At 39.2% G+C, this 14,239-nt stretch overlaps 1 protein-coding gene across 1 annotated transcript in view; it reads right to left on the bottom strand.

The window, feature by feature from the left end:
- ME1 (malic enzyme 1) overlaps nucleotides 1-14,239 on the bottom strand; it is a 169,624-nt gene that overhangs the window by 66,007 nt on the left and 89,378 nt on the right. The window contains exon 6 of the mRNA XM_057412437.1: nucleotides 8,784-8,887. Within this exon, the coding sequence (XP_057268420.1) occupies nucleotides 8,784-8,887 (104 nt within the window). The remainder of the gene's footprint in view (nucleotides 1-8,783; nucleotides 8,888-14,239) is intronic.

The raw sequence follows: 14,239 nt of genomic DNA, 5'->3' as shown, positions 1-14,239 counted from the left end.
AAACAAGTTAGCAATATCCAAATGATGAATAGGTTATGTCAGTGATATTAATAGCTATTTGTATGCAATCAGACACCAATAATCCATAGCAGACATAAAACAAGGGAATTACACTCTACACGTGCCACAGTTGCATTGCTCCAGACAAGAACTGACACTTGGGTGGTGGTGGCTTTTAGATCCTATCAAACTCATGGTCCTATCAAGCTCTTAAATTCTGGGTCTGGTAAAGCCATGCACCCTCCTAAGAACTGGATTAATTATGTTTAACTGAAAGACAGTGGCCCCACCATCCCCCTCTTAAATATTTTGTGTTCTATAGTTTGCATTTTACCTGGTAATTGCTGTTTCCTTTAAAAGAAGAACTGTCCTAGACACAAAACCGATGTTTTGTGCTACAGAAACTGCACTGCCTGAAACATCTTTCTATTATGAAGCACAACAGAGAAAAATATTTGCAGTGTCAGGAGTTTGGGCAGGATAGCAATATCCAAATTTCCTTTTCCCCCCTGTGATACTTATTTTGTGACAGTAAGAAACAGATTCAACTCTAAAAGTGGTACTCATGCAGATCGTGAAATTCAGACTACCAGCTGTTTCATCTATGTCATTTATCCAGGACAGTCAACAAGCCAAGTTAAAACCTTCTAACTAGCACATACGCCTCAGAGGGTGCACAGAAATGGAAGATCGAAGTCTTTCGTAGGTGGCAGATGACTACAGCCCTCCGTTGGTCCAGGCTCTCTCATGCAAGGCAAGATTTGTTTGGACAGGCTAAGACATCCAGGTCTGTCCAGGAGGGTACCATTGACTCTGGCGTCAACAGTATCTGCTGCCTTCTGCTCTCCCACAGCAGGGCTTTATTTTACTAGCTAATCTCAGACTACCAAAGTCCCACTGCTGCTGACATCCAGACTGTGAACCACAGCAGGGGTACCCATAGGCAGGGCTGATTCGCTGCCAGGGATCAGGAATCTCAGGAGGGAGCAAGTGCAGTTTGGGTGGGATACTCTGCATAAAGCATGCAGTGTCACTCTCTGGTAGGGGTAAAGGACCAGGGAGGGATGAAGCACTGAGGTATCAAATCACATTAGCCAGACTGAGAATGAACTGAAATTTTCCTGAGAGTTAAATCTAGGTAGGAAACATTCTTGACTTGTAATGGGAGAGAGGCAGAGCTAGGATAAGATGGACAGAGATCTTAGTACATTCTGATGTGAACTTCAGCCAAAAATTTGATATTTTACTTTACTAGAGTTTCCAAAGGAAAAAAGTAAATTCAGAAATGGCTTCTGACAGCCTGGAAAACTACTGTACTTCTGTAACAACAATACAAACCTTGCTAAAATATCACACTTGCACAAATTATTCAAATAAATCAACAGTCACTCCATTTAGAATTCAGTTGCACCAGTTAACTTTTGTTGAGAATTCTGACCATCATTCACTGGAGCTATAAAAGAGGAAGGAAAGCAACTGTAATTACCCAAGCCTTTTCCATTTGAAAAATCTGTTCTTTAAATAGTTCAGAGAAGAAAAGCCTGAGAACAGCATGTTCTTCACTTATTGAGTTTTGAATGACAGCAGCAAGTCTGGGACATAGGTGAGCATTATTAAAACATGGATACATCCAATTCTGCACTCCGGAATCAGTCCTGGTATAAAAGGCATATTAAAAATACAAAAAAATATTCCACTCTATCTTGTCTCTCAAAAACAAAACCAAACCTTCCTCCTCAGTACAGTGGTTGAGGATTTCATTACTTTTTGTTTTCTTTAAGGGATGAATGAGGTTTTATTTCCTCAAGGCTCCTCTGCTGATCTTTGCTAAGAATTTCTCTGAAGTCTCACATTACAAACAATAATAGGACTCTTTCTACAAATAAACTTGATGTGATTAGGGTCTGTCTATCCTGCTATGATTTTGCTTTACTGATGGATTCACTTTTCCTTATGCCACTTACTGTGTCTGAAAAGTTTGTAGAGCTTATATTTGTCACATATCGAGCAATCAGATATAATTTAACCACCAAATGAGCCAGCAGGAAAGAGAAAAAGAGGGGTAGTAGGCACCAAATAACCAAAAGAAAGATTACTTACATTGCGTTTTTCTTTTTTTCTGTGATACATTGTTTATAATGAAATTTGTACTGGGGGAGAATTAATTAACCTGCTCTACCTTACCTAAGGGAATATACAGAATTAGATGCCTTCTACCCTGTCTTCTTTCATCCATCTAAAGAGTCCCCTGGATTTGGCAAGTGAAGGAGCAGCAAATATGTGCACAAGCATCCCATCTCAAAAACCACACTACAGCTAAGTTACTTCCCTTTTTCCTCTATATAGGCAGGTGATGGCGATTCCAAGCAGAGTACCTTACTACGTACCACAGTCTCGGGAAGGGTTCAGGGTTTCCTTAGCAAACTTCCTGGATGTGGCATCATTTGTTGAGCACTGAAATGCTACAGGCAATAACAGGTAATCACAAAATTTGAAGATTTTCCTCAGACAAACCATTAGAGCTGCCTAAACTAGAATAAAAATAAACCCTGCTTAGCAAATTGTTTGAGGTTTCTTCTTTCGTAACACTCTCCAATATCCAAAGCAATAGTCCCTATTTTAAAACCACAACGTTTTTGAATTGTTTGAGGGCCTTTTTTCATAGGCAAACAAGCTAAGAATCTTACTGAATGGTTTTACCCTGCCAGTCACTATAAAAGTGAAGTCCACCTGGGAGTCTTAGGTTGGCAAAGAAGCCTGAGCCCTGGCACCAAGCAGTTTCAGGAAGAACAGAAACCCACCCATGACTGGAAATGAACCTCAGATGTAAGCACAGGATGGAACTGAGGGTAGATTCGAAGAGCAACTGTACCTGTTGTCAAGGCGGTATATGGCCTTCTGCCTAAGAACCCATCCTTTCCCTATCCTGCTATCCACCGTGTTCTTCACTAGGAAGGTAATGTTCACTGAACAGTGGATGGAGCAGTTAGCCACAGACTTGAAAAACTAACCTCAAAGGGCCTAAGTCCCACTGAGGGACAAGATCCCTAAACAGAAAGATCTTCACCAGCTCTGCCATAGGAGGGAGTTGTTGCAGCAGTATTTCTTCCTGCACACTTTCTGACAGCCGGTTGAACAATATGGTAATGTATAGGCATGACAGAAGTCTTGGTCTTGCACCACTATAGTGCAAAAGAGGACAGAGCCACCAAAGTTCTTATACTCACAGTCTGTGCTTGAACACACTGTCAGGACCATTGTGCGGTCCAACCATTTCCTTAATGATGCACAGCATAAGCAATTTTTATGTTGACTTCTTGCCAGAAGGACCATTTGAATTAAGTTATTCATAAATAGAATTATATTCTAATATAATCTACTAAATGAAAGCATGTCTTAAAATATTTGTGTATTTTTATTTTGTGGACATGTTACTTCTATTGTTGTTTTCAAAGTAAGATAAACCGTATTTACCATAAAACACTGTTTAAAACTAACACATGATGTGAAATAAAACCCTGCTACATCTGTGAATAATGTAATCAGGCAAATAAGGAATAATGACTACATCATGGTAATTTAGGACAGAACACACTGAATTACAATTGTCAGCAGCTTGGTTTATAGTTCACAAACATGAGAAAAGTACAGCATATAAAAAGAGTGGGGAAGGATTTAATTAAAATATTATTACAGAAAAGAACATAAATGACATGATATTACTTTTTGGGGGCCCACCACTCTTATTTGTATCTTGAACAGAAATTGAAAAGTCAGCATCACACACACACAAAGATAATTTCAGTGACATAGGGTTGCTTCTATGCATCACAAATCCATGTGGCTCAGCGTAATAATCAAGCCAAACTCTTTGGGCTTGCAGTACACAGGCAGGGAAATAACCAATGGGAATTATACCAGTTTCTTTTTCTAAAAGTTTTCTATCTTTTCAAAAACCAGAGGTGCAGGTTAGTATTGTCCCTTCATAGTGTATTGCACCTTCCATTGGGGATGGTCTGCAGCAGAAAGCAAATTGGTAGGATGCTGTTCCTCCCTGCTCTGACATTTTTGAGAGGAGTTTATGGTGGAGTTATCTTTACCAGATTTGTGAAAATGAACTGCCCTTCAAAGCAAGGGAAAAGTTTCCAGACCCTTTAAGTCTACTTTCTGCATGAGACAAGGAAATTCAAATCCTCGTTATTAAAAAGGCACATTTTCCCTCTCCCTCTTCATTTCTTGTTCCATCTCCATTCTACATATTTTTCTGCCTCAAGTGTTTCCATAATCCCCTCACTTTTGTACTTGAATACCTCTTTGACACTGATAAATTTCTCTTTGCATCATCACAAGCAAATAGGGAAGAGATAGGAACTGGAATAAAAAGAGTTATTTCCTCTGGTTACACAGCAAGCCTTGGTGGATCGATCATACCTACCAAAGTCTTGCTTAGCAATCCCTCCTTTCAGAGTTTCCTCTGTAAACATAGATATTAAAGAGCAACTTGTCATTTGGAAAAATTTACTTCTCTGTATAAAATGTTTTATGACCTATTTCTGTATAGGGCAGAAACAAACGTTTCTGAATTCTACTCGATTTACGTTCTTCAGTGATGAAGATAACTGTCCATTTTTTTTCTCATGTTATAAAACATTCCTTCCATTAGAATTCCATTAGAATATTCCTGTTCCCATAAATGACTGCACTGACACAAAAGCAAGAAACACCTGATAATGTCCAAAGAAATTATAACACCTGCCCTCAGAGAGAGCAGCTGCTGGCACTGATAATAAATAAACAGATAAATGTATACATATGTAAATAAATACAAGCTGTTCACTGGATTTATGTCAGCATAAATCCAGACACTTTCCATATGCTTCTGCCTTCCCACATCTGGGAAAAATCACTTTGTACTAGTTCCATTCTGCCATGATAGCGCACTGGATACTGTACCAAATCTTTCAGTAATGAATGGCTTGTGTTGTTTTGGGTTTTCTTCAAATCCTGATTCTTTCATAAATAATTCAATTTCAGAAAAACTTTTTGGGGGTGAATAGCAGTGCAGCCTGAGAAGAGGAAAGTATTGTAGTTGATGAAACTATACCCTCATATGACATGCATTTTTATAAAGCATTTTCTTTATCATGCATCATGACATTTACTGTGTAAAAGTGACGTTTCAACATGAAACACTATAAATGATGTTGGATCAGCTTATAAAAATGTAGATTTTCAAATGTTATCAATCAATCAAGATGATGTGCATGTCTGGAAAGATCCCATGGAAGCCAACGAAAAGCCCATATAAACTGCATTGCTTTGTACAGCTGCCTGCTTTTGCGTGTTTTGCTTGTTCCCAGGCAGTCCCTCTGAAACCTGGCTCTCACTTCTGTTAGCAGCTGGCTTCTCTGGAGAATTATGAGGCTGAAAAAGATCTGAAACAGGTATTTCACATAGTTTTCCAACTGGAAAATATTTGTCATCACCTTAAAAGCCCGTCTTTAAATTGTATTTTAAAAATACACGGCAGCCTTGTGCTTTATGATGTCTGTGGTTATGTATCTGTTGCAGATGAATACTGCATGGTACTGAAAACATGACAACAGGTTTCCTCAGAAATGCCCCCACTGTCAGAATTGATTACACAACACCAAAAAAGAAAGCCTCTTCTGGACTACTATGGCAATAACTAATAAACAGGACTAACCTAAAATGTAACTGACTAAACATGCATCTAAAAAAAATAAAGGAAATGCTCCCTCTGTGCAACAGCCAGCAGAAGGCTAAGAAAAGTGGAAAGAGGAAAAGAAACTTTCACAAATAAAAGGTAACTAACATTTAACAAGAGTATAATAACACTTAGAACACCACAATGGCTGGAAAGAGAAAGTAATACACAATAAAACGAATCATGACCTGCATCTTTAACAGTCAGACCCATCACACTCAGCTGCAAGTGCCCAGTCTGCCAGCAGCATGCCAAACACTGATTTGTATTTAGGAACATAGGAAATTATTGAGCAAATGGACTTCAGTTTGACTTACCATCACTTTTCCCTTCACCTTATCAAATGAACATCATAATCAATATACACGTCACACTAGAGCCAAAACAATCCAAAAGCAAACCGCATAAAGTCTGAATTATAATTTGTAAGTGCTGCACTTTAAACACACAAGAAACGACACCATTATAAACCACGACAGATTTAGCTGAGAACTAAGTGATCTTTCAGAAGGTCAAGCAAACAGGAATTGCTCAGAATTATAGTTTTAAAGATGTTTAAATAATAAAAACCATGTCAACCAGACCTTCAGACATTCCTGAGATGATCTATTTGATTATTTCCCTCAGTATGAACAACTGTGGTTCATTTTAAAGAAATGGTGAGTTAGGGAGTGCATTAAGTTAGAGATACTCAAAACACAGTCCACTGAGCATTTCTAATGCTCTAAAGCTTCTATTATGAAGGTGAAAATGCATCCATTTCAGCTGAAAGGGAATACTCAGAAAAGGAATAAATACACTGTAGGGGAGCCAAACCAGCAACTTCCATAGCTAGATTATGAACAAGGGGATATCAACCAACTGGGGCTGACAGGGAAGAGTACAGTAATCTACAAAGGACTATGTGTTTCAGGTATGGAAATTAATACTACAGCCTGCACAAGTCTCTTTTGCACAGAAACTAGGGCAGGAAGAACAGAGATTGTGCACGTCCAGGCAGGGTCACAACATGCAGTGAAAATGCAGCTGGGGCACAAACCAAGACTGAGGAGCTGGAAAGTATTTTCAGGTCCCACAGCTCGGCCCCAGCTCTGCGATGCAGATTCAGAAAATACATTCTGCTAAGGATGTTGGCACTTGGGTTATTTTAGGTATTTACATTGAAAGCAGGGCTAGAACTCCAAATATTTTAACAAACAAGGAAAATACGAGCAAATGTGTTATTTGACATGTGAGAAGACTATTTTATGCATCATGGTCCAATAATAAATTTAACTACTTTCTATATAAAAAATAAAGAGGCAAGAGAAAGATCTGACTTGGTATAGGTCCATACCATGACATTTAAAAACAAAACATGAACATGAAGTCCTGTTGTGGTTTCTGTGGGGGCAGAGGCAGCAGTTGCCAAGTCACAGAATCACAGAATCCTAAGGGTTGGAAGGGACCTCAAAAGATCATCTAGCCCAACCCTCCTGCAAGAGCAGGCTAACCTAGAGTACCTCACAGAGGAACTTGTCCAGGCGGCCCTTGAATATCTTCAATGTAGGAGACTCCACAACCCCCCTGGGCAACCTGTTCCAGTGCTCTGTCACTCTCACAGTAAAGAAATTTTTCCTGATGTTCATGTGGAACCTCCTATGCTCCAGTTTACACCCATTGCCCCTTGTCCTGTCACTGGACATCACTGAAAAAAACCTAGCTCCATCATCCTGACACTCACCCTTTACATATTTGTAAACATTGATGAGGTCACACCTCAGTCTCCTCTTCTCCAAGCTAAAGAGACCCAGCTCCCTCAGCCTCTCCTCATAAGGGAGATGTTCCACTCCCTTAATCGTCTTTGTAGCTCTGCGCTGGACTCTCTCCAGCAGGTCCCTGTCCTTCTTGAACTGTGGGGCCCAGAACTGGACACAATATTCCAGATGCAGCCTCACCAAGGCAGAGTAGAGGGGGAGGAGAGCCTCTCTTGACCTACTAACCACACCCTTTCTAATGCACCCTAGGATGCCATTGGCCTTCTTGGCCACAAGAGCACATTGCTGGCTCATGGTCATCCTCCTATCCACCAGGACCCCCAGGTCCCTTTCCCCTTCACTACTGTCCAGCAGGTCAGCCCCCAACCTGTACTGGTACATGGGGTTGTTCTTCCCCAGATGCAAGACTCTACCCTTGCCCTTGTTGAATTTCATCAAGTTCCTCTCCGCCCAACTCTCCAGCCTGTCCAGGTCTTGCTGAATGTCAACACAGCCCTCTGGTGTGTCAGCCACTCCTCCCAGTTTAGTATCATCAGCAAACTTGCTGAGGGTACATTCAGTTCCCTCATCCAGGTCATTGATGAAAATATTAAACAGCACTGGTCCCAGCACCGACCCCTGAGGGACTCCACTAGTCACAGACCTCCAGCTAGATTCTGCCCCATTGACCACAACTCTCTGCCTTCTTCCTTTCAACCAGTTCTTGATCCACCTCACTACCTGATCATCAAGCCCACGCTTCCTTAGCTTATCTATGAGGATGCTGTGGGAGACAGTATCAAATGCCTTACTGAAACCAAGAAAAACCACATCTACCACTCTACCATCATCCATCCACCTAGTTACTTCCTCATAGAAGGCTATAAGGTTGATCAAACATGACTTCCCCTTGGTAAAGCCATGTTGGCTGCTCTTAATGACCCCCTCATACTTGATTCTTGATCTGATAGCTTCTTGCAGGCTACTGACATCTCACACATGAAAACACAGAAACAATCATGTAGGCACAGTACTAGGCATAGAAAATTACTAGGCAAATACAATCCAAATCTCAAAGAAGTTTGAAAAAATAGTTTATCTCAAGATGAGTTTTACCAGTCATGCAGTGAATTCATAGAACTGCAATATTAAAGGCATGTAGTTCAGACAGTTATAAACTTACAAAACGCTACACTCAAAATAAAAATGATCAGTAACCTAACAGCTCTGTATCCTTTCATAAGCTACTGACCTTTATTTCTCCAAAGATGAAGTTCACAGTGGAATTCACCACTGAATAGCACAGATACCTCACATACCTTGAAGTTACAGCTTCCATGAATTCATCAAGAAGATCATCATAGGCTTGACCTCTGACTCTCTTGTGTCTCAGCCCAATATACAAAGGATCTGTCAACAACATCTGTTAAAAAAAAAAAGTTTGAACTATTACATGAGCAAGTTACATGAGTACACTCAAAGTTAATAAAAAGGGGACAACAACACAGGGTTTGAGGATTAACCCAAGCATATGATGCACATACCCATTTATCCACCTCTATATAAAGACCTAAGAAACACAACAAAGAGATTAAAGAAACACCATTTTGTATCAAGGAAAAGGGATACCCTAGTCTCAAAGGAAGTATACTGTTTCCCAGTGAAAAAGTAAAACTTTATTCTGGGAAATCAGGTTTCAAAAGTATCTTTTAAAGCTTCAGTTGGTCCTTTTCTCTTTTTCCTTTACATCCTGACAATGCTCTGACATTTTTGAAAAGCCATTTTATTTACTTTTATAATCATGTTTCACAACTCTCTCTCAAGAGTCCATCATTTCAACTGTGTTGATGAGCTGATACTCTGTGCTGCTTTCTAAAATTCAGTATGCCGAAAATGTCAAGCCTTTGACCTTTTCTTTCCAAGCTTCTTAAATTATCAGTTTTATATTCCAGCATTCTCACTTTCAGATACCCAGGTCCATTGGTTGGGCATGATTTCTGAATTTGTCTACGTTTAAATCTTTTTCTTCTGCTAGATTTATGATCCAGACTTTTCTCTAGGTCCACAAAAATGGCAAGCCTATATTATTCCTTCTCTTCACTACTAAAAGATCCTGGTTTTGCCTGACGCATTTCTGAACCATAACATACAAATTACTAAACATGTTCACAGTGTTTTGCAATCACTTTTGACAATTCCCTCCAGCTACAGTAAATCCCCAGTCTCAACACTTTCACTGGCTCTTCCAGGAACTCTCACTTAAAGACACTCTTGGACATTTTTTTCCACAGGCCTCTGAAAATGAATAAGCTAATTTCTCCATCGTATCTAGTATGCAATCCTCCCACACATGCCAAACAGCCTGCAGAAGCGGTCAAGAGCTTGACCAAACATTTTTCATCCAAAACCAGTTTGCTAAAATCAACACGGCTGCAGAAATGTGTCTACCAACTTTAACTAGAAAACCACCATATAGAAAAATACAGATCATGTCACCTTCAATGTTCAACATGATGCAAAAAGGCTGGACAGCTTGCTCAGCCTGCTTCAGGCTGGAAATCAAAAATCTGATTTCTTTATTTTAAGGAAGTGTCTAAATTCCCTTCATAGCTCTTCTGTGTTGTAGAACTGCAAAAACCCTCTGGATCACAAGCCCCTGTTAGACTGACCTGAAGCAGTGTGAAACTGAAAACCCTTGGTGGTATTCTGCCTCCCCTGGGAGTATTCTGATGCAGACCTACAGCTAGAGATCTTTGTTTGTCCCTCACTTTCCTCTCCACTTCTATAATGAATGCTTAAAAAAGCATACAGGATAAAAAAAAGATTATTTTTCTACAGCTGTTACTAAATCCATCACAATTTCAAAACAATTTCCAAAACATTACTTACAGACTTTCAGAAGTTGTTAGTGCAACTGTTTTAACTGGAGAATGACTAAAGCTCAAAATTAAAATTTCTTTATAAATGAAGGTGAAGTCATTAAATTGTATTTTATTAATTCCCTTCACCAATTCTATGTAGTATTCATGTTTAAGTAGCAGATTCATTGACTGAAATAATTTCACATTATTCTAGGTATTCCAGCAGCAAAATCAAAATCATGTACCTATTCCAGATACTGCAGGAAAAGCTGGCATGAGCTTGGTGTCAGATACCTTCCAAAGTAATTTTCCCTTTTGTAGGTTCTTCTTTTTTAATATAATGATTTCCAACTTTGCACTCAAGAGCTATTTATGGAATTATTTTCTCATTTCCCTTTTGAGATTGCCTAGTTATTTAAAATTACCACAGGAAAATCTGACAAATCAAAGCTAATTTTACTTCTTTGGGAGTTAAATTCACACAAATTGCAAATGAACTGTTTAGCAATGTGAAAACAAGACAAGTTTGGAAATTCTGTGGGAGATGCATGTGCTTCCCACCAGGCTGAGCATGCAAGGTTGGAAAGCAGAACTGCCAAGTGGCAGGAGCTTCTGTCAGGAACATCAAGGTAGGACTCAGAAAGAGAAATCCCATTTCTAAAATCCCATTGCAACAGCTTTCCACACCAGTAGGCTTCTGCTGCTCCATATCCTCTGCAAGCATACCACATGCTCCAGTCAAACTCAGCATAAGTGACTTATCCCCTTTTGAACATCCGTAACTCTTACTAAACTGATCTGCTTTTTTAACATACTTCCACAACCTTTTTATTAAACAATGTCTGTATTCCCATTTTATAAAACAATGCTTAAAAAAAAAAAATTAAAAATCACTCAATCTATCTATGTCTTTGGTCCCTCTATTTTTTAAATTCTGATAATGTTTCCAAAACAGTTCAGGGCCAGACTGAGTCACGCTGATTTCTTCAAGAAGCCAACTTAAGCTGGGGAATGATTCTCTGAAAGTTCAAGACAAATGGGCATTATGCCGTTCGGAAAGTGCTAAACAAGCCACGGGTTTGCCTTGAAACATAGGATCATATACTCCTTTTGGCACTTTTGCATCTTTCATGTCTGTGAGCATTTAAGCCTATAAATAACACTAAAATTCAGAACTCGGAAACAACTCCATTTATAAGGCATGAATTTATTCACATACCTTTGATGCTGAAATATAACGTGGAACACTTAAAACAATTAATGAAATGTTTCTGGGTATGCTTAAACTTCCAGCCTGGGAAGTCTCACAAGCAGAGACAATTAATTCAGTGACACATCTCTGATGAAAAGCTTGGCCAGCTATATACCCAGAGTTCAAAATTCCTTTACAGCTCAGTGCATTCGGCTTCACAAACGTTACAGTTCGACAAGAAATAGCCCCCAAAAGTTCCTTTATGGTCTTGTTTGGAACAACATACGGAGAAACCCGGGGCGGAGACAAAAGAATGAAACATTCAGCAAGTGAAAAGAACAGTGGTCACGTCTGAGCCCTGAGTGGCAAATCATTGTGGAGCCGCTCTCTTTCCAAAAGGCACTGAAGAATGAATAAGCTGCTTAAGCACATTATTCCCTTATTCAGGTCAACACCATGCAAAACGGGTCCATGGTGGTTGGGGTTTTTTTGAGGGTTCACACATCTTGAGAGATTAACATTTGCTATCGACTATTTCATGGCTTTCAAAACAGATTACTGAAAAGAAAGGTCTATCCTACAATCAAGTATGTCAAGCTGACATGATGATTAGGTACTTTTCCTCAATGACTTGGGTTTCTTTTGTTCCCCAGCTTGTTGTCAAAGCTTAAACTTTGTTTTGTTCTTTTGGAAATTTAATCTCCTTCAAAACATAACTCTCCTTTTTTTTTCAGGTTAGTGGGTTTGTTATGCGTATTAAATGATACTGAAAAAGTAGATGCCAGTTTATTTTTAGACACACTTTAAAGTTTAAAAGAAAAAAGTTCTAAAATATTCAGGTTTAGCAATGTACTACATTCAAGCTTTAACAGAAACGAGGTTTACAAGAATAAAGGGCTTAATTGAGGTTCTGGTACTGGAAATATCATGTAGATCTACTTAGAATTAGCTGTGTAAAATAACAAAGAGTTCTTTGAAGCACCACCTGAGTGTATTAAAACTGTAATGACCTTTCGGGTTTTAAGAAAAAGGCAAACCATTTATACCATCTTACTTGTGCACACTTATAGTAAAGAGATCAGCAAACCATCAAAGTTCAAGCAAGGCTTGAGCTGTGCACCTGGCTCTGATTTAGGTATAAAAGCCAAACTAGTGAGAAACAGAAAATTGCACACATATATTTCGTGAGACGCGAAAAAACATGGTGAAACGTCACCTCTTCTCAAGCTTGGCTCCGAGACATTTCTTTGGAATAGATAAATATTTTAATGAACAGCTTTATGGAAATTTGGAGGTGAAGAACTGCAAGACACTGAGCCTTACCATGCACAAAGCTAGCAGCAGACAGCACTCAGAACCTCTCAGTGCCACCTAGGAAGTATCTGATTTATGGTAATGCTTCAGTGCAGCAACTCCCCCCACATCATTAAAATGTCAAAGCCCCTCAAGAGTTCTACACTGGGAAATTATTTGCATTAGAGCCACAGTTATAAAATTAAAGGAGAACTACATTTGTATGTATCATCAGAAGCTTTTGGACAAACACATGCCAGAAATGAAACGCATTTCAGAGTATGACTGGTCTAACAGGGCACACAGTTACCAAGAAAACCAGTGGAATGCTGCTGCTTTTTTTTAGATTGACTGTAAACTCTTTCTGTAAACAACTTGTGTCAGTTTTCACTGGTTGGGGAAGGGCTGGTGAGCACAGGGGCATTTCTGTTCTCCAGGAAAGTCAGATATTTCAAACTTCTCTTTTGGTTTCACAAGATTGAAATTTCACTCGATATGAAACTTTTTCCAACAAAAGAGTTAGCCAGTCAGAAATTACGTCAATGTTTTGGATTTAACTTCAGCTTCTATCAATATTAATTATGCAGTAATCAATCTGTGTTCATTTACATTTCTGGTTTGAAAGCACTCAACATGCTGAATCACAATTTTCCATCCTGCAAGAACTGCTTAGAGCTGGGAAGTGTTTTTTATGGCATTAGGAAGAATGTATATGTTTTCAATTTATATTAGACTAGGAATCTTTTTTTGCTTTGAGTAAGCTTATTTTGAAGTCTGAAATATAGGGTGATGGCTACAAAATATGTAACAGATTATGTGTTCCCAAATGATAACTGAATTTTGGATGGGCTGAACACTGCTAATTGGGATTGAGGGTGTAGAATTCTTTGCAAAAATAAATTTCATAATCTGAGAGCTAAAGATTTATTATTTTTGATTTTATTTCTTTGACCTACACTGGCCCCATGACATACTTAAGAAGAGATCATGGCCCCTCCTATCTAAAGACTAGACCTTTGTCAACACATTTGCAAACTGCAAGGGGCCTCTTGCACATGAAAAAAGGGTCCTTATCCTCTGTCTCTCTCCAAAAGGAGGAGACCAGAACTTTGAGAGTCTCAGCTAACACTCTATCTGGATATCCCCAACAGACAGGTACTGACATACAGAGCATCACCTCTCTTTGCATTTCAATTTACTCCAGGGGTTCCTCCATAGGACAAGATGTCACAAAAGATCCCAAAATAGGAAGCCAAGAAATGGGTATCGTGATGGGTCATTTTAGGTATAAATAAAGGAGGAAAAAACCCACACGTTGGACATGAGTTTGAAAAGTTGAGCCCAACTGTGCTAGGCTTGCCAAACCGATGTGGCTGCCAGTATTTAAGAGACAAAGATATTGCATATGCAGACAGCAGTCGTACAATAA

This window comes from Pezoporus wallicus, unplaced genomic scaffold (assembly GCF_028554395.1).
Source record: "Pezoporus wallicus isolate ANWC-B61680 ecotype Strahan unplaced genomic scaffold, APGP_CSIRO_Pwel_v1 contig_4788, whole genome shotgun sequence".
Classification (NCBI taxonomy): Eukaryota; Metazoa; Chordata; class Aves; order Psittaciformes; family Psittacidae; genus Pezoporus; species Pezoporus wallicus.
This window is presented reverse-complemented; position numbering and strand designations above follow the sequence as displayed.